Here is a 20440-nt window from a genome sequence, read left to right on the forward strand (position 1 = left end):
CCACAAGTCTGAACCTGACCCAGAGTCACAGCGAACATTTCTGCATGTTCTGATTTTAAAGTAAAATCTCCTACATGCAACTTAATGTCTTCATTCCGGTTTCGATTCCTGGCAGGTTCCTCAATGTGGTTTGAGATTTCAAACCACCAAGGAGAAACACCCTTGGCTGAGGGCAGGTGTGTGGCCCAGGGCCCCTGTGAGGCCCCTGGTGCTGGCACAGCCCCGCTCAAGCCCCTAGCCTCCCTCCAGCCTCTTCATGCACTGTGTCCTCGCTGCCTGGGACACCTGTCCCTCACCTCCCAGTGGACACTGCTCATGCTTCCTGTTGTGCTTATGTGGCCCTTCCCACTGGAGCCACCACAAGTCCCTGGACAGCAGAGGCCAGAACTGCCCACATGGTACCACAGAACACTCCAGCCTGTTCCCACTGTGGCCCCTGAGCAGGAGGGGCATGTCAGTGCACTCTGTGTACACAATGTAAAGGACAGTGGCTGTGAAGGCCGGCAGTGCCACACTCCGGGGCCTGGGGAGGAGGGGTCTTGTGGCTGTGAATCTCACTGCAGAGGAACAGAGTAAAAGCTTTCCAGGCAAGACAACTGGACACGTATGAGGAGGTCATCACAGAGGTCACGTCAAACACAATTCTGCCGGTATAAAATACAAACTAGGGGGCTGCAGGTATCTCTAACGATCAAAAACAATATTCGAAAAGATTCCACCTGACAGGAAGAGCGTCCCTGCCTCTCCTAAAGGGTCTGGCCCCAACACAGCAGCGGGTGCCCAGCTGAACCACTTCTGTCCTCAGATGTCACCACCTAGAGGGACCACGTGACTCCCACCTGCAGTCACGGGCACATTCTCCAGCTTGGCAAGGCAGGTTCCTGACACCGAATCCAGAGGATAACGTCCTGTGTTCACTCTGTGAATTGTCAGAACTCAGGTCTACACAGACGCCAGTCACTTTTCAGGCTTCACATTTAACTCAATTACAGAGTTCAACTAATTAGGGGGTTCTGGAAAGCAAACTAAAAAACAAAAATTCCGGCCAGGCGTGATGGTGGTGCACACTGTAATCCCAGCTACTTGGGTGGCTGAGGCAGGAGAATCGCTTGAACCTGGAAGGTGGAGGTTGCAGGGAGCCAAGATCACGCCATGGCACTCCAGCCTGGGTGACAGAGTGAGACTCTGCCTCACACACACACACAAAAATCCAATTAAAAATAATTTGTCTTGTCTTTTCTTGGAAAGGAGCAATTGAAAGTTGGAGACAAAAAAGTAAGCTGTTAGCTGTGTCTGACTTTATTCCATTCAAGCTCTTCTCAGCCTGGTGCAGCTGTGTGGCGCCAAGGAAGGGCCGAGTGACATGAGCCACCACCTGCCACGCAGTTGGTAGCGTGGAACCTTCCATGGGTCTGACAGATGTGTCATACAGAATGTAACTTCTAGCCAATGATGGGCAAATAATAATAATAAAAAAGAACGTAACTTCACCCCAAATGAGGTCTTTTGCCTAGCACTACTGGGAGGTGATCTCTGGGCACTTAGAATGTCACACCTAATGGGCGTCTCGGTTTACATGGGGTCTGGAACCAGTCCTAGGTTGGGGCTTTGGGCTATGTAGTTTCTGCTCGACCTGCAGAGGGGCTCGAGATGGAGGTCAGTCATGTGGGTAGCCAGCTGTGTCTTTATGACCAAGTCCCAGTAAAAATGCTTGACACAGGGTGGGTGCGGTGGCTCACGCCTGTAATCCCAACACTTCGGGGGCGCTGAGGCAGGCAGAGCACTTAAGGTCAGGAGTTCGACACCAGCCTGGCCAACATGGTGAAACCCCATCTCTACTAAAAACACAAAAATTAGCCAGGTGTGGTGGCATAAGCCTGTAATCCCAGCTGCTCAGGAGGCTGAGACAGGAGAATCGCTTCAATCCAGAAGGCAGAGATTGCAGCGAGCCGAGATTGCACCATTGCACTCCAGCCTGAGTGACAGAGTGAAAACAAAACAAAACAAAACAAACTCTGGACACAGAGGCTTCTCTGGTTGGCAATGTTGTCAGCGTCACCAGGAACATGAGCGCTGTCTGCAACTCCACAGGGAGGACACAAAGGAAAGTCCTGTGTCTGGAACCGTCCAGATCACCTCAAGTGATCCGCCCACCTTGGCCCCCAAGAGGCCCCATATACCTCTTGCCTTGGTTGATTTTAATCTGTAGCCTTGCACTGTAATAAATCATAACTGCAGGCGTCACAGGCTGAGAATGACGGCACTTGAGGGTGATCTTGCGGACTTTCCCCAAACCATGCAACAGGGTGGACCCTGAGGTGGTTTTCCCTCAGAGCTTCAAATTTTGTTAAGAATATCAGAAATATCCATTAACTACACCAATTTTGTATCCAAACATCATGTTGGAAATTATTGCTAAATGGAGGCAGCTTTTCTTTCGCTTTTTTTTTTTTTTTTTCAACAGGGTCTCACTCTGTCACCCACGCTGGAGTGCAGTGGGGTGATTATACCTCACTGTGGCCTTGGCCTCTTGTGGTCCTCCTGCCTCAGCTTCCTGAAGAGCTGAGACAACAGGCATGCACTACCACACCTGGCTAATTTTTGTACTTTTTGCATAGGCGGGGTCTCCCTATGTTGCTCAGGTTGGTCTCGTATTCCTGGTCTCAAGGGATCCACACACCTCAGTCTTGCAAAGTTCTGGGATTACAGGCGTGAACTGCCACGCCCAGCTGAGGCAGCTTTTCAACGACTATCTTTCTTGAGTTGATGTGCCCTATGTGATGTTTTCCTGTGCAAATCACATTACAGTGAGTGGACAGACCCACACCTGCTGTGCTTCCAGCATTAAGGAGGCTTTCTTTTTTTTTTTTTTTTGAGATGGAGTCTCGCTCTGTCACCCAGGCCGGAGTGCAGGGGCGTGATCTCCACTCACTGCAAGCTCTGCCTCCCAGGTTCACGCCATTCTCCTGCCTCAGCCTCCTGTGTAGCTGGGAATACAGGCGCCCGCCACCACGCCCAGCTAATTTCTGTATTTTTAGTAGAGACGGTGTTTCACTGTGTTAGCCAGGATGGTCTGGATCTCCTGACCTCGTGATCTGCCCACCTCAGCCTCCCAAAGTGCTGGGATTACAGGTGTGAGCCACCGTAACCGGCCTTTTTTTTTTAAATAGAGACAGAGTCTCACTATGTTGTCCAGGCTCATCTGAAATCCTAGGCTCAGGTGATCCTCCGCCTCAGCCTCCCAAAGCGTTGGGATTACAGGTGTGAGCCACCATGTCCAGCCTGTACTGTTGTGGCTTTTTTGGGACAGGGCGTCACTCTCGTTGTCCAGGCTGGAGTGTAGTGGTACGATCATGGTGCACTGCAGCCTCAACTTCTCAAGCTTAGGTGATCCTCCAACCTAAACCTCCCGAGTAGCTGTGACTATAGGCAGGCACCACCATGCGTGGCTAATTTTTGTATTTTTCGTAGAGATGGTTTTTCACCACATTGCCCAAATTGGTCTTGAACTCCTGAGCTCAAGAGATCCACCCACCTCGGCCTTCCAAAGTGCTGGGATTACAGGCATGAGCCACTGTGCCCAGCCGGAAGTTTTAATTTATTGTATGATTTATCATCAAATCTTACACAGGCTAGAAGACTGACTGTAGCAGCTAGGTGAGCCATTTCCTCTTTTGTCAGATGATATACAACTAAATATGACCCTAAGAGGGCTCTTTCTGTGAGTCTAAAATGAAAAACAAATGGACTAACACGGACATACATTTTTGTCTGAAAATATTCAGGGTCTTAATAGGTTGAGCATGCTGCTTCTTTTTAAAAACCAAGGTGTAATGGAATGCAGAGAAGTGTACATATCTCATGTGTGCACCTTGGTGCATGTACACATCAAATACACGTCCAGATCTACAGAGAGAATATCGTCAGTATCCTAGAAGGCTCATCATGTGGCTTTCCTGCTAATTCCCTTTCTCAAGGTAAGCACTGCTTGGCAGCCATCACTGTGGATCAGCTTCTGACTCTCACAGAACTGGAGGCACACAGTAGGCCCTCTTTAGCATCTGGCTTCTTTCACTCAATAACATGTAAGCTTCTTCCAGGTAGCAGTTTTCAGGTAGTCTGTTTTCACAGCTATTTGGGGCCCTGTACAATTATGCCCCCACGGATCCATGCCCCTGTAGATGGACATTGGGCTGATTCCTGTTTTGGGAGATTATGAACAAAGTGGCTATGGCCATGTCTGTCTGTGCGGACATGTACTCAGCTCTCCTGGGTAGAATGAGGGCTGCAGGTTGCTGGGTCAGAGGGCATGTACAGGCTGAACCTCAGAAAATATTGTCTTCTGCAGTTTGATGGTTAAAAACAAGCAAAGCAAAACAGAAGAGACCGCCAAAGAGCTGCAGACTCCTACACGCAGGGTGTGAGGTCAGACTGCTTCAGACTTGCCAGCACTGATGGGCATTCGGCCATTCTAGGGCGGGTGCTGGCGCAAGTCACTCTGGTTTTAACGAGCATTTCCTTGAAGTTGTGATGCTAATGCAATGATGTGAGCACTTTTCCCTACACTGATTAGTCCTGGGATGTCCTGTGTAAGGAGGCATCTGTTCCCAGCTCCTGCCCAGCTTTAAATTGTGTTGTCTTTTCCGAATCTACGAGGGGTTTTCACTGTCTCCATCAGCGTGTCCATTAATAAACAGATGTTATTAATTTTAGTGAAGTCTAATTTCTCAATTGTTTGTGATTAGTGGCTTTTGGCTTCTGTGGAAGAAATCGATGCCTATTCATGAAGATTTTCTCCTGTGCCTTCTTCTAGAACTTTGTTTTACCTTTCATGTTCTTACATCTATAGTCCATGTCACGTGGATCCAAGTGCATGGTGTGTGTGTGGGGGGGGCGGGGGGTCAGGGCTCATCCTCTCTATGTGGATACCCAGGAGACCAGTGTGATGGAGACGCCCGTGCTTTCCCCACTGCACTTCAAGGACCTTCTTCAGGTTGGTAATGTTAAGTTTCCCTCACAAGAATATCATTCCAAATAAAACATGGGGAGGGTCTGTCATTGTCATTAGATTTTTGAAAATTCAGTTTTTTTTTTGGTTTTTTTTTTTCAGATATTGTCTCACTCTGTCACCCAGGCTGGATTATAGTGATGCAATCTTGGCTCACTGCACCCTCTGCCTTCTGGGTTCAAGCGATTCTCGTGCCCTGCCTCCTGAGTAGCTGGGACCACAAGCACTCATCACCACGCCTGGTTCATTTCTTTTTTTGTATTTTTTGTAGAGATGAGGTTTCCCCACGTTGACCAGGCTGGTCTCAAACTCCTAATCTCAAGTGATCCGCCCGCCTAAGCCTCCCAAAGTACTGGGATTACATGGGCCACCATGCCTGGCCCGTATTTTTAAAAAGTATTCTGTATTTATTTTATTTTTTTAAGAGACGGGGTCTCACTCCATCACCCAGGCTGCAGTGCAGCTGTGTGATCACAGCTCACAGTAGCCCGGACCTGCTGTGCTCAAGTGATCCTCCCACCTCAGCCTCCCGAGTAGCGGGGACCCCAGGCGTGCGCCACTGCCCCCAGCCGTATCCCACACTTTAAGTAAGTTAAGTCCTCCACTCACTTTCCTCTTTGAGGACTTAGCCTTGGAGTTAGGTTTGTAAATTAGAGTCAATATTTTTTTTTTCTCAATACTGACAATACATGACATTTTCAGATCTGGCATTGAATTTGAAAGTCTCTTTTCCTTCATCATCTGTTTCTCTTCCAATAATAAAATAACCTTTTTTTTATGAGACAGACTCTCGCTCAGGCTGTAGAGCACTGATGTGATCTTGGCTCACTGCAACCTCCGCCTCCCGGCTTCAAGAGATTCTCCTACCTCAGCCTCCTGAGCAGCTGGGATTACAGGCGTGCACCACTACACTCGGCTAATTTTTGTAGTTTTAGTAGAGAGGGGGTTTTACCATATTGGCCAGGCTAGTTTCAAACTCCTAACCTCAAGCGATCCGCCCACCTCAGCCTCCCAAAGTGCTGGGATTACAGGCGTGAGCTACCACGCCTGGCTAAAAGAACCTTTTAAAGCAGTATTTGTTTTTGGAGTTGAAGTTTTGCTCTGTCACCCAAGGCTGGAATGCAAGGGTGCAATCTTGGTCCATAGCAACCTCCACTTCCTGGGTTCAAGTGATTCTCCTGTCTCAGCCTCCTAAACAGCTGGAATTAAAGGCATGTGCCACCACGTCCAGGTAATTTTTTTTGTATTTTCAGTAAAGACGGGTTTTCACCATGTTGTCCAGGCTGGCCTCGAACTTCTGACCTCAAGTGATCCTCCCACTTCAGCCTCCCAAAGCGCTGGGTTGACAGGTGTGGGCTACCACGGCTGGCCTTACACAGGAATTTTTACCCATTTAGGCACTGCAATTGTTACCATCCTCTAAAACCTCACACTTGGTAAGATTCTCTCCAAACCATGCATGTGGGCTCCCTTCACTCTTCCCTCCAACAGATACAATTCCCCCACCCTCTGCTTCATGACTAACAGCAAACTGTTACTTTAAAATCAAACAGTACAACCTCCCCATTGCGGGGACAGCGGTACTGGCCAGTGTGTACCAGGAAGTGAAATGACCTTGGAGAGTGGAAGACTGGGTGAGTCCTGGGCTAGGCATGGGACTTACACCCCTTGCTGGCTCCTGCCCAGCTCTGTGACCTGCCCTGGGCTGGCAGAAGGTGCACGCACCTCCCCGGGGAGCCAGTGAGAACATTCCTTTCTTCTTATTTAAATGGTGCTCATATAGAGTCACTCACGGAAAAGAATATTAGTAAATGAAAAATATATAAATGGCACTCATGACCCACCAACACGTTATGATCCACCACTGCGCCGTGGCCACAGCTGGAACCACATGCTGCCTCATATACGGGACATGTCTGTGAGGACAGTGACCTCCAGGCTTGGAGCAGAGCCTGGCAGAGAGCAGGAATGTGGCCACCATCTCACCGACACAGAGACAGCACGGGGAGCCTGGGAGCGTCCAAGGACAGGAAAGGGCTGCCACTTTCTCTGCTCTAGACATGCCAGCCTCTTGTCGCCATCCTCCTGGCCACATGGGCAGCACCCACTACTGCCACATGTCCCCTCATCCCACCTTGCCCCTTGAGGCCACCAGGCCACAGTTTTGGCAGAGTCTCTCCGCCTGCTATGGCCTCTGCTGGTGCACTCTCCCCAACCTCCCATCTCTCAAGGCTCTGTTGCAATGTCCCCTTCCCCGAGACCCACATCCTTGCCTCTCCTCTCGACCACATGTGACATTTCCTCTCATCACGGCGGAAACATGTGTGCTTCCCTGTTCCTGAAAGTGTGTTCCTCAGGGCCAGGCTCAAAGACAGAGATTCATTCAGTGTTTGTGGATGAGTGAAAGAGTGAGCGACCCAAGCCTGAGTGTGCACGGTCAGAATGCAGACGCCAGGGCTGCTCCCACAGGGACCCATGAAGGCCCCGCCCACCTCGCCTCCTCACTTACCTGTCCTTGTACTTGATCACGGCGTCCACAATCTTCTTCATCTTCTTGGTGAGGTTGGGTGGGTTCGGGGAGAGCTTCTCGGCAGGCGGCCGCCCACGCTTCTTCTGCTTCTTGCTCTCGTCGTCCTTGTCGCGGCTGCGGGTGCTGGTGGTCGGGGTGGAGGAGCCGGCATCGCTGTCTCGCTTGCGCTTCCGTGACGATTTCTTCTGCCGGACCTCCTCTTCGATCTCCTCCAGCGTACCCTCCTCGATGGCCTTCAGGGTCAATAGTAGTAAAATAGGACAGCCAGCACCCAGGTCGACAAGCAGAGGCCGTGACGCTATCCCGGGGGCCGGGCTGGGACACGGAGGAGGGCCCCCGCACCCGCTCTCCCTCCAGCGTGGCTGGCTTGGGGCATAACACACACTGGACTCTCAAGAGGTCCCTGGGCTGCAGTGAAAGACCAGCATGGCCCCAGCAGGCACCCCACCCAAGCATGTCCTTAAAACACTAATGGTTGAATTTCTTGACCAAAAAAATAACTATCTTCTCTGTACAGAGAAGAATGTGCTCCTGAAATCCCTTCACCCAGGAGATGTTGACACCTCTGTTCCACACTCTCCCCATCTATTTCTTTTATTTACTTATTTATTTTTAGAGACAGGGTCTCACTCTGTTGCCTAGGCTGGAGTTCAGTGGCACCATCATAGCTCACTGGAGTCTTGAACTCCAAGGGCTCAAGAGATCCTTTCACTTCAGCCGCCTAAGAAGCTGGGACTACAGGCACGTGTCACCACACTCAGCTAATTAAAAAAATATTTGTAGATATGGGGTCTCATTATGTTGCCCAGGCTTGTCTTGAACTCCTGGTCTCAAGCAATGCTCCCATCTTAGCCTCCCAAAGTGCTAGGTTTACAGATGTAAGCCACTGTGCCTGGCTTCCATCTATTTCTTCTTTTATATATCTATATATATAATAATTTTTTTCTTTTTGGAGATGAAGTCTCGCTCTGTCACCAGGCTGGAGTGCAGTGGTGCAATCTCGGCTCACTGCAACTTCCGCCTCCCTGGTTCAGGCGATTCTCCTGCCTCACCCTCCTGAGTAGCTGGGATTACAGGCGCCAGCCACCACACCCAGCTAATTTCAGTATTTTTAGTAGAGATGGGGTTTCAAAATGTTGGCCAGGATGGTCTTGATCTCTTAACCTCGTGATCCGCCCACCTCAGCCTCCCAAAGTGCTAGGAATACAGGCGTGAGTCACCGCACCCAGCCTATTTTTAAATTTTCTTAAACATGGGGTCTTGCTACATTGCCCTGGTTGGACTTGAACTCCTGGGCTCAAGTGATCCTCCCATCTTAGCCTCCTGAGTAGCTGGGCATAAAAAAAAAATTATTATAAATCATATATAACATAAAATTTACCATGGCAGCCATGTTCTATTACACAGTTTAGGGGCATCAGGCGCGTCCCCAGTGTTGTGCAGCCCTCAGCGCCACCCACCTCCAGAACTCTCCCCACCTTTGACGCACGTGTGCAGAACTGAAGGCCACGCTGGAATTGTAGCCCACGTGCCACACTGCTGGCTGTGTCATGGATATCTTTTCCTGTAATTTTCTACAACAAAATTTTTTAATGTCTGTTTAGTGTTTCAGTGCACAACGTGCCCTAATTTAGCCTCCCCTTGTTCTTGGGCATTTAGGTCATTTCCCTTTCTGAGACAGGGTCTCATTCTGTCGCCCAGGCTGGAGTGCAGTGGTGCAATCTCGGCTCACTGTAAACTCCGACTCCTAGGTTCCAGCGACTGTCCTGCCTCAGCCTCCCGAGTCGCTGGGATGGCAGGTGCCCGCCACCACGCCTGGTTAATTTTTGTATTTTTAGTAGAAACGGGTTTTCACCATGTTGGCCAGGTTGGTCTTGGGCTCCTGACCTCAGGTGATCCGCCCACCTTGGCCTCCCAAAGTGCTGGGATTACAGGCATAAGCCACTGTGCCTGGCCTTTTTTTTTTTTTTTTTTTTTAAATAGAGACAAAGGTCTTGCTATTTTGGTCAGGCTGGTCTCAAACTCCCGAGCTGAAATGATCCTCCTGCTTTGGCTTCTCCAAGTGCTGGGATTACAGGCATGAGCCACCAGGTCTGACCACCTTTTTTTTTTTTTTTTTTATTGTTGTTGCTATTTTAAGTAATGTATTGACAACTGACATTGTTTAAGACAGATTCTCTCATGGTAAAACTGCTGAGAAGAACATGAATATGAACAATATTAAGAGAATCCCCAGGTATTAATTCAATGGTACTAACTAATAACTTATCCCAATGGTTAAAAATGCAGTCTAGGTAGCCAGGTGTCTAGGGAATCCCGGAATTGGAAAAGGAAGGAGAGCTTGGACCCAAAAGCTGGTTGTTCCTCTCACGCTGAGGCTGTGCCAGTGAGCTGGGCACTGTGCCTGGCGCTGAGGACACAGCAGTGACTCAAACCAGCCGGGGCCCTTTCCCCTACCCTTGAAAGGGAGATAGTGATCAGATGGCAACATCCCACAAGTGGGGTGACAAACATGTCAGGTGCCAGGAAAGAGGGAAGAGAGAGACAGCACAATGATGGAGCAGACATGTCTTAAAGGAGATGAGAAGCTGAGAGCCTGAGGGGCCCGAGAGGAGGGAAGGCATCCAGGTCAAAGGAGCAGCATGGAGGGCACAGCAGGCAGGAGGCACCGGGAGAGTCCCCCTGCAGACCCAGGGCAGAGCAGCAGGTGCCCCCAGGTTCATGTCTACCTAAAACCTCAGAATGGGATCTTTTTTAAAAATGAGGTCTTTACTCCTGGGATTAAGCTTTAAAACATGTTCTTAAAGGAGACAGAAGGGGACACAGAGAAGTCCCCATGAAGACAGAGGCAGAGATGGGGTGATGCTGCCCCAAGCCAGGAGGCTTCTAGAACCATCAGAAGCTGGAAAAGCCAAGGAAGGGTCCTTCCCTAGGGCCTCGAAGGGAACACAGCCCTGCCCACACCGTGGATTCAGACTTCTGACCCAGAATGGACAGAAAATAGTTCTGTTGCTTTAGGCTGCCACAGTCATGGCCATTTTCGATGGCGGCCATAGGAGCACTTTGAAGGCTTTGAGTTCACTTGGCAACAGATGTCTGCCAGAAGAGTGGTGCCAATTCCAAGGCCACCAGTAGTGGGGAGAGCGTGTTTTGTATAATATTTTTCACAACTGTGAATTTGAATATAATTCAATGGGAAAAAACAGTCTCTTCAACAAATGCTGCTGGTACAACTGGATTTCCACATACAAAAGGATGAAGATGGACCCCTACCTCACATCATGTATAAAATTTAATTCAAAATGGATCTTACATGCATCCACATGGAAGAGCTCAAACTATAACCCTCCTAGAAGAAAAGACAAAGGCAAGTCTTTGTGACCTTGGATATGGCAAAGGTTTCCTTTTTTTTTTTTTTTTTTTAGACGGAGTCTCGCTCTGTTGCCCAGGCTGGAGTGCAGTGGCGTGATCTCGGCTCACTGCAAGCTCCGCCTCCCAGGTTTACGCCATTCTCCTGCCTCAGCCTCCCGAGTAGCTGGGATTACAGGCGCCCGCCACCACAACCAGCTAATTTTTTTGTATTTTTAGTAGAGACGGGTTTCACCATGTTTGCCAGGATGGTCTCGATCTCCTGACCTCAGGATCCGCCCGCCTCAGCCTCCCAAAGTGCTGGGATTACAGGCATGAGCCACCGCGCCTGGCCGGCAATGGTTTCATAGATACAACACCAAGGCACAGGTGAAAAAGAAAAATCAACTGCAAGTACAATGAAACACTTCTGTGCTTCAACGGATATCGAGGAAGTGAAAAACTGTGCAAAATGGAACAAAATATTTACAAATGATATCTGATAAGGCACCTGTAAATAACTTACAATTCAATATTAAGATAAATATATTTTTAAATTTGGGTAAAGGATGATGTGAACAGACATGTCTTTACAGAGGATACACAAAGGGCCAATAAGCACATGAAAACATACTCCACACAGGGCCAGGCGCGGTGGCTCAAGCCTATAATCCCAGCACTTTGGGAGGCTGAGACGGGCGGATCACGAGATCAGGAAATCGAGACCATCCTGGCTAACACGGTGAAACCCCGTCTCTACTAAAAAAAATACAAAAAACTAGCCGGACGAGGTGGCAGGCACCTGTAGTCCCAGCTACTCGGGAGGCTGAGGCAGGAGAATGGCGTAAACCCAGGAGGCGGAGCTTGCAGTGAGCTGAGATCCGGCCACTGCACTCCAGCTTGGGCGACAGAGCGAGACTCCGTCTCAAAAAAAAAAAAAAAAAAAAAAAAAACATACTCCACACCATTAGCCATCAGGGAAATGCAAATCCAAACCACACTCAGATGGCACTTCATACCTGCTGGGATGGCTAGAATCAGCGGGCGAGGGAACAGCAAGGGTTGCTGAGGATGCTGAGAGAGGAACCCTCGTACACAGCTGGTGGGGCTGTGAACTGGCACAGTCACCAAGGAAACCAGGCTAGGGGTCCCTCAAAAGGTTTAATAGAGAATGTGACGAATCTGTACGAGGCAGGATCATTTCACCATTAAAGAATGAAGCACAACCACCTGCTGCATCACGCGTAAATACGTTAAGTTGCATGAAAAAAAGCCTGACACTAAAGCATCCTACACTGTAGGACTCCACTGACAGGAAACGCCCAGAACAGGCAAAACTATATGGACAGAAAGTACATCAGTGGTTGTCTGGGGCTGGGGAGAATCAATGAATTAACAGGAAATGGCAAATCGGGGCAGGGCTTCTTTGGGAGTGATGAGAATATCCTAAAATGGACTGTGGTGATAGATGCACAACTCTTGGATACACTGAAGACGACTGTGTCATATACCCTAAAAGGGTGAATTGTATGGTATGTAAATTACACCTAGAAAAATGTGTACATAGAGCATCCGCATATGAACTGATCTTAAATTTAAAAGGTACTCACTGCCTCAAATATGCAAGGCTGAGGCGGTCACGGTGGCTTATGCCTGTAATCCCAGCTACTCTGGAGGCCGAGGCGGGTGGACTGCTTGAGCCCAGGAGTTTGAGACCAGCCTGGGTGACACAGTGAGACCCTGACTTTACAAAAAATTTAAAACTAGCCAGGCGTGGTGGTGTGTACCCGTCGTCCCAGCTACTCAGGAGGCTGAGGTGTGAGGATCACTTGAGCCCCCCAAGAACTGGAGGCCAGCCTGGGCAACACAGCAAGACTTTGTCTCTATTGAAAAAGAAAAAAATGCGGGCCGGTGACACTCATACAGCAGTCAAACAGCTCTGCTGTCACACAGGTCTGCGGCAGGGCTCACACTCCGTCTTTTCAGGGTTTCTCTTCTGGGTCCTGGAGCGCTCTGCTCGGGAGGCTGGCTGGGGAACAGGATGGCCTGTCACCTGGGCTCCTGGTGTGTTTCAACAGCGCCCTCTGGTGCACAGCTTGGCAGGCAAGCTCATGAGTCTGGGCTGCTGAGGTCCCAGGAGGGGCCTGGGGCTGCTTGGCTGCATGCGCTGGGCCACATGGCTCATTCCTGGGTATGGCACTTCGTACAGCATAGCCAAAAGCCGCCACCTGCCTTCTCGGAATTGTTACTTCAGGACATTTTTATGACACAACTTCATGGATGGAGTCTGAATCATCATCTCTGTAACTCAGAGCCCCTGAGATGGGAAGGGGTTTGATTTGTCACCGTAAACCCAGTGAGGACGTCAGTGCCAGGCACCTGTCACAGTGTGCCTTAGGCTGGGAAGGGTGGGTCAGGGGAGGCCCCAGGAGCACCACATGACTGACTCAGACATCCGTAACTGCTGTTGCAGGGCCAGGTGCCATCTGCTGAGAAATGGCCCTCACGTCAGCTCCACAAGCAGCTGCCAGCCCTGTGCAGCGCCTGCCAGGTTCAGAGGCCCTTGGGGGCTTGCCCGCTCCTCCCTTCCCATGATTGAGTCTCCCCAGCTCATGGGTGGGACTTGCCCAAAGTGAGGCTTCCTGGAGCCGGCAGTGCACCGCTTTGCAGGGTGCCTCAACAGTCCATGATTCACCCTTGTGCCTCCCTCCTGGCAGGTACTGGGAAAGCCAGCACTCCACTGAGATCAGCGACATGATTTTTAACCTCGGGAGGAGGTAAACCCTTGTACTTGAAAGATCAACCATACCCAGCAGCAGGTTTTGAGCTGCTCAGGAACTATGGGTCCTCCTTGCATTCTGAGGAGGAGCCAGAAGGACCTAACCATCCCTGGCCCAAATCAGAAGGCTCTCGGCTGTCCGCGGAGCCTGGCCAGGAGTGGCCCAAGGGGAGCGTTTTGGACCCAGGCCTGAGTCCTGGCGGTGGGCCCTCTGTCTCCCCAGCCCTGCCTGGCACTGGCCTGCGGGGCCTGCCGGGCCTCTCCAGCATGTACCTTGAGCCACTGCTTCTCTGTCAGTGAGTCGCTGTAGTCCACCTCCTTGCGGTGGCGGGAGCCGCGGCCAAACATCTTCTCCTCCTCCTCCTCACAGGTCAGGCGCTCCACCTCCGCATCATCCTTGATGATCCACGAAGGGAGCTCATCCTCCTCCATGAGGCGCGGCTTCCGCTTGGGGTTGCGGGCCTCCTCGCGCCTGCGGTCCAGGTCCATGCGCTGGTGGGTAGGGAGGCAAAGGGAGAGGCATCAGCATGCGGGCACCAGGGGCACGCTAGAGCCAGAACGCCGGGCTCAGAAGGGCCTTTCTCTGCCCGTGGGGACCCATGCTGCTGCAAGAGTTAAACAGCAGCTCTTCATTGTTCGGTGGCTGACCCGGCCTGGCTACGTCCGACCCTGACTAGGGGCTCTGCCTCAGGAGGCAGAGGAAACTTGAAAAGATGGAAGGTTGCACAAGAGGGCTGTAGATCCCAGCAGAAGGGCGGCAGCTGCGCGGCACAGCGCCGGTGGAGGCATACGGCCTGCGGGCCAAGAGGCCCCTGCTTGGGTGCCTTACTTCCTGTTTCCCACCCAGGGGCGAGGGGGCTCTGCGGCTGAAGGTCTGGTCAGTCCCTTGGCCTTGGATACGGCAAACTCCCTCTGAAAGGGAGTGCATGAAGCCCTGAAGAGCCCGTTAGAAAACACAGCTGGTGGGGCAGGTCTAGGGTCACACACAGAATGGCTGGGTATGCATCTTGCCTTCCGACGCCATGCTCAGGAGACTGGGGGTGGACGACAGATCAGGCTGGAGGCATGAGTGGGCTGCACTGTGAGCTGTCCCCAGTTCCCTGACCTGCTGGGGACACCACCATGGGCACTAGGACCTCTGCTTTGCTCCTGGTGGCGGCACAGTGGGATGCCTGAACCATCCCGTCCAGCCCGCGGTGCTTACCATAAACAGATCAAACTCCTCCTCGTGCCGGGCGATCATCTGGTTGACGGTCTCATCGTCAGGCACCTCGTCTTCCTCCTACAAGATTGCAAACTGTCAGCGCCGCTGCGGAGGGGCCGGGGTGGGCGGCGGCCGAGCTCAGAGGTGAGCGGCGGCGTCCGTGGGAATGAGCTGGTGGTCCCGGCACGGCTGCGGTGGATGGGGACCCACACGGCAGCGAAAGGCACACACACGCACACGCACACGCACGCTCCGTGGGACCAGGGCCCTTGCTGGCCATCTCAGCCGAGAAGCCGAGGATTGAATGGGCATGGAGACTGAACTACCCCTCTCACCTTTAGAGGTGGCTCCTCCAAGTCGGGGTTGACGCCCGCTGGCGGAGGGGCAGTGTGGGCGAAGCTGGCACTGCCGCTGCCCGTGCTGCAGTGTCTGCTCTGTGGATAAATAGAGGACTTCAGTCTCCAGGGCTGTCAATCCGGCGTCTTTCACCAGCAGTTTAGGAAAAAAAAACCACTTCAAAGAAAAAGCAAGTACTCATCCTCTTTCCGTTCAGCCCACACTCCCTTTACTCCAAAGGGATGCAAAAAAAAATAAGAGTGCAAAAAAGGTAAAAAAACAAAAATGAAAGCCGCTCATGCGTCCACCATTCACGCTGGGGAGGGGTCGGGGCCGGCGCTGGGCTCACCTCATCCTGCTCCTCGTGCTCCAGGATGGCCTGCAAGAAGGCACGCCGCTCGTGGCTGGAGGACTTCTGGTCGAACATGCCGGCCTGGATCACCTTCTGGTCCACGTTGAGCTTGTACTTGGCCGCGGCTAGGATCTTCTCCTCCACGCTGTTGACTGTGCAGAGGCGGAGCACGCGTACCTCGTTCTGCTGCCCAATGCGGTGGGCTCGGTCCTGCGCTTGCAGGTCCTGGGGGAAGAGGTGCCAGTCAATCCCAAAGGAGCCCAGGAGGTCATAAAAGGGAAGGCGGCCTCCGATACTAGCTGGACAGGTGTGGTGTGAGTACCACTCTCAGCCTGGCAATTCTGCCCAGCCTGATCTGCCGCTGCACGAAGACAGAGCTGGTGGAGCCTGGGCCCCATGTGTCCCTGGGGGGAAGGGGGCTCTCATCACGTTCCTCCAGAAGTGCCACCTTCTACCTTACTGGGACCCAACAGATACTCGGGAAGAAAGCACCAACCCCCAGGGGGTTATATTCCCAAGCAGCTCCTGCGGCAGCGGCATGGCTCCCCACAGCGTGGACTTGCACAGTTGAGCACCATTTACAGGATGTGGCCAAAGCCTGGTCGCGTTGTGGCAGTGCTTGGTTTGGCTGTGGGCCCTGCCACTCTCAAAATGCACACAGAACTGGAACCAGGTCTCACCTCTGTGAGCCTCAAAACTCCCTCAGCTGACACGGGGCCCATCCCGTGGCTACTGCGTGGCTTGAATGAGTGAATAAGAACCAGGAACATGGCCCAGTGACTGGTGCAGTCAGCTCCCGACAACGCGGGTGCTGTGCCTAGGCTTTTTTTTTCTTTTTTCTTTTTTGAGACAAAGTCTCGCTCTGTCGCCCAAGCTGGAGTACAGTGGCGCGATCTCAGCTCACTGCAATCTCTGCCTCCTGAAGTTCAAGCAATTTTTCTGCCTCAGCTTCCTGAGTAGCTGGGGCTACAGGCATACACCACCATGCCTGGCTAATTTTTGTATTTTTAGTAGAGACAGGGTTTCACCATGTTAGCCAGGCTGGTCTCAAACTCCTGACCTCAGCTGATCTGCCCACCTCCCAAAATGTTGGGATTACTGGCGTGAGTCACCATGTCTGGCCTGGGTTGTCAGTTTTATCATCACCCCAGCACAGAACAAGGAGGCTCCCACGAAATCCTGTCTGTGGGCCCAGGATCTGCGGGACCAGGCTGAGTACCAGTGATGCTTCCGAAACTGAAGACTGGCACCCATGGGGTGGCAGAGGCCACAAATGGTGGGGACCAGGAGTGCCTTGTGTCTGCCGCTCAGCCCTCCTGCCCTGTCAGCACACTTCCTGGCAGGGCCAGCCCTTCCCAACGCGCCCCAGGCCCTGAGGTGCAGCCTTTGTCTGCTTCCGGCCTGCCAACGGGGAGGCACAACCCAACCACCTCTCAGGAAACTGGCTGGTCACCAGGGTCTGGGCAGAAGCTACACCCCAGCCTGATCGTAAGAGGGCCATGAGTGACCACCAGGGCATTCACCCATCAGACAGGTGACAATTTACACACTGAGAACACTGGTGCTCTCACGCTGCAGGGAAGGGCAGGGCACGTTCACACCCCAGCAGCGGGAGTGAAACCACTTTGGCAGAAGCAATCAGAACATGAAGAGGACAGTGCCTGGGTGGAGCGACACCATGTCTGAGGGCTGAGCAGACCTAGGGTGTTCACACAAGCACTGCGAGAGAAAGAGGGACCCTGCGGGGCTGGTGAACAGGCTGATCAACAGAAAAGCCGGACGCCTGCCAACCACCAGAGTTTGAGAGCAGATGTCCTAGGGCGGCCATCTGCCAGGACGCCTGGTGGCCAATTAGACGGCCGGGTGGCTTCCGATGTGCACTCGGTGGTTGACACCCACTGCTTGGTGGAAGAGGCACATGCTAGACCACGCCGCATCTGTGTTAATCTCAGCACACACATGTGCGAAGGCAGACGGGCTGGCAGAGGCTCAGAACAGAGCAGGGTTGGAGAGGAAGGGAAAAGGGACTCCTGACCATGTCACTGGTGTTTGCATATTAAAAACAACAAGAACCTATTAGTCTTATAACGAAACAGAGAAAAGCTGTACGCATTTTCAATCTCTCGTAGCGATGTAACAGCATGACCTGGTATCCACCGATGCCGAGGCCCATGAGGGGTACACGGTTATGGAACAAGAGAAGGAAGTAAACGAACTGGCATGGAGTTCACCCCCAATTTTGCCTGAACAAGTGCCAGTGTGCCCACTCACAGGGCACGCTGCAGGGGCCGCCCCACGGTGATGGCACAGATTGATCAGGGTACTTTCCACCTCCTCCTCATTGGTGCCATTCCAGGATTTAAGAAAAACCAAACCGACGGATGGCTTATACACTGCTTTCCCAATCAGAGGGAAAGACTGTTTGTATTTTGGGAAATAGGAGGACCCCTCCTCTTTTCTCCCTGATGACCTATGGAGATACGAGTGCAGATCCTCCCAGCTCCTGGGTTCTAACACAATGTGGAGGAGACTGGAGGACCCTCAAGCCAGGGCCGGTGTCTCCTTGAGGTTTTGCAGGCACCCCTTCCTTCTCCTCGACCTGGGGCCCAGCCCGCTTTTACCTGGTGAGGATTCCAGTCGCTGTCGAAAATGATCACAGTGTCCGCCGACTGGAGGTTCAGGCCGAGCCCCCCGGCCCGGGTGCTAAGCAGGAAGATGAAGTACTCGGAGCCGGGCTCGTTGAAGGTTTTCAGCAGCATGCCCCGGTCCTCTGCCTTCGTGGTTCCTGACGGGCACAGAGGAGAACAGGGTCAGAGAGGTGACCTCAGGGGTAGAGTGGGAACCCTGCTTCTGAGAGCAGGCGCAGGATCAGTGCCTGCCAGCACCCCCAGATCCCCGGCTCCGCACTCTCCACACAGGCCTGTGGGCCACTGGCGAGTAACCAGATTTCCAGTGTTTCACCACAAAATCCTCTCCACACATCCCGGAGATGAAAACAGGCCCCGCTGGGAGAACTAGAGGAGGTGGGCCTGGAGCGCAGAGCCTGGCACCTAGCTCTCAGTAGGCCACAGCGTCAGCACAGCCACCACCACCACAGCCCTGGACTCTCTCCCCTACTCTGCCACGTGCCACTCCATGGGGAGCGGGAGACACAGCGGCCAATGCTGGCAACACTGCCGCTCGCAACACAAGGGACCTGGGGATGGGTGGACAGTGACTGTGGGTGTACCTGCCCTCAGCCCTGTCTCAAAAGGTTTTGTGGTTCACAAAGATAATCTTCTACAGGTAAGAGTGTGGGGACCTTATAAACAGGGCTCGTATCCTTTCTGGCAGGATCGGTGTCCCCATGCCCCAGAAAACCCAAGTCCAGGAGCCAGTGCAGGTCTCCTGGGTGACAACCAAGGATGCCCTCAGCGTTGTGGGCATTAAGGCAACGTCTACACTCCTTGGGCTACTGGGAGTTCGGATGGAGGTGCCCCTGGAACACTGAAGTCATTTTGGTGATGAAATAAAAACCAGCCATTTCCTGCTACCAGCCTACATGTGCCCAGGCACAGTGTGGAAGCCCGTAGTAGCCTGGCCATCCGCCTGCTGTCCCGCCCTCTCGCAGGCTCCAGATGTGCCCCTGGTACCCCAGCTTGGAGGAGGGGCTGAGGTGAGGGGCTACCCGGCTCCCAGATGCCAGCCCACTCATGGGAGTTGCAGTCTCAGGAGACTTCACTGAGCTCCTACCCTTCCTCCACTCTCAACGGATTCTCTATCCCTGTGGCTGTGACCACATCACATGCAGAGGACACATCTGTAGTTAAACTGACCAAAGTCCTTGTCCTTACGGAGTAGCCACAAAGGCACTGGGATGGGTGGGAACTGGGCTCTCTCCTGGGGGAGTCAGGGATGCGACACAGATGGGACGGTCCTCAGGAAGCCTTGGCCCTCTCAAGGACGGGAGAAGACGCTGGACAGACCAAAGGAGAGCAAAGGGTGGGGGGTGGCCTGGCCATGCGGACCCTGAAGGGTTTTGGTTTTCAGTCTCAAAGCAGTGGGAAGCCCCTAAGGATTAAGGTAAGCTGGGGAGACCCCTGCAAGACTCGTGTCTGTAGAGTGATCCTGGACAGACCCCTGGGGAGGACCTGTGGCTGGAGGAATGCAGAGAGCACATTCCGGATGGCACCTGGGCAGGTTGGCCCAGGTGGGGAACAATGAACTGGCAGAGCTGTGTCTGTCCCAGCAGCTCATGCTCATGTTTCTCGTAAGCCCCGTTCTAGTAAATCTCACGGAGAACTCACTCCAGGGTCTCCCTGACCCACGGGGACTGACAGACAACATGTCTCACGTGCCCTGTCGGCGTCTCACAGCCTCTCCTCCCTGAGCTTCCGTGTGCTGGGGCAGGTGGGCACAAAAACACACACGGCGACCTCTCCCATCAGGGACCACAGGGCAGGGGGTTGGGCTGAAGGCCTCTCTCCGGCAGCTGCTGCTCCTGCCGGGAAGTGCTTGCTTCCCTCCCTCTGTGCTCGTCACAGAGTCTGATTCCAGCTCCAGGCCTGACCTGTGGCAGCCACTGGGCTGCTACAAATGGCCCAGCAATGGGCATGTGGCTCACAGCAGCCAAATGAGAGCCAGCCAAATGAGAGGGACCTGCTTTTGTTGGGGACACTGAGCAGGTAGAAGGGAAGCCAAGATGGAAGAAGGCAGAGTCAAGAGCTGGAGAAAAGTCTCTCCAACATCGCCTGCATGCCTGGATCCAGCTGTACCTGAAGCATGTTTAACCTCCAGGGGTTAGAGCTATGTAAGCCTATCGGTGCTTTCTTCCCTGCGTCCACATGGGATGGAATTCTGGCACTTCCGGCTAAAGGTGCACAGGGCACCCCTTCCCCAGTGTA

General features: G+C 52.7%; 1 protein-coding gene across 8 annotated transcripts in view; it reads right to left on the bottom strand.

The window, feature by feature from the left end:
- The window catches only part of SMARCA4 (SWI/SNF related BAF chromatin remodeling complex subunit ATPase 4), a 102143-nt gene that overhangs the window by 12059 nt on the left and 69644 nt on the right, over positions 1-20440 (bottom strand). For 4 of the 8 annotated variants that reach the window (XM_037992127.2, XM_007995263.3, XM_007995264.3 and 1 more), the window contains exons 25-31: positions 18179-18342; positions 15555-15782; positions 15205-15303; positions 14870-14947; positions 13939-14157; positions 9017-9112; positions 7518-7771 (exon numbers count right to left, since the gene is read on the bottom strand). In XM_037992127.2, coding sequence (XP_037848055.1) covers positions 7518-7771; positions 9017-9112; positions 13939-14157; positions 14870-14947; positions 15205-15303; positions 15555-15782; positions 18179-18342 — 1138 coding nt within the window. The remainder of the gene's footprint in view (positions 1-7517; positions 7772-9016; positions 9113-13938; positions 14158-14869; positions 14948-15204; positions 15304-15554; positions 15783-18178; positions 18343-20440) is intronic. The other 4 variants (XM_007995270.3, XM_007995269.3, XM_007995266.3 and 1 more) reach the window with 3 other exon arrangements.

Source organism: Chlorocebus sabaeus, chromosome 6 (genome assembly GCF_047675955.1).
Source record: "Chlorocebus sabaeus isolate Y175 chromosome 6, mChlSab1.0.hap1, whole genome shotgun sequence".
Classification (NCBI taxonomy): domain Eukaryota; kingdom Metazoa; phylum Chordata; class Mammalia; order Primates; family Cercopithecidae; genus Chlorocebus; species Chlorocebus sabaeus.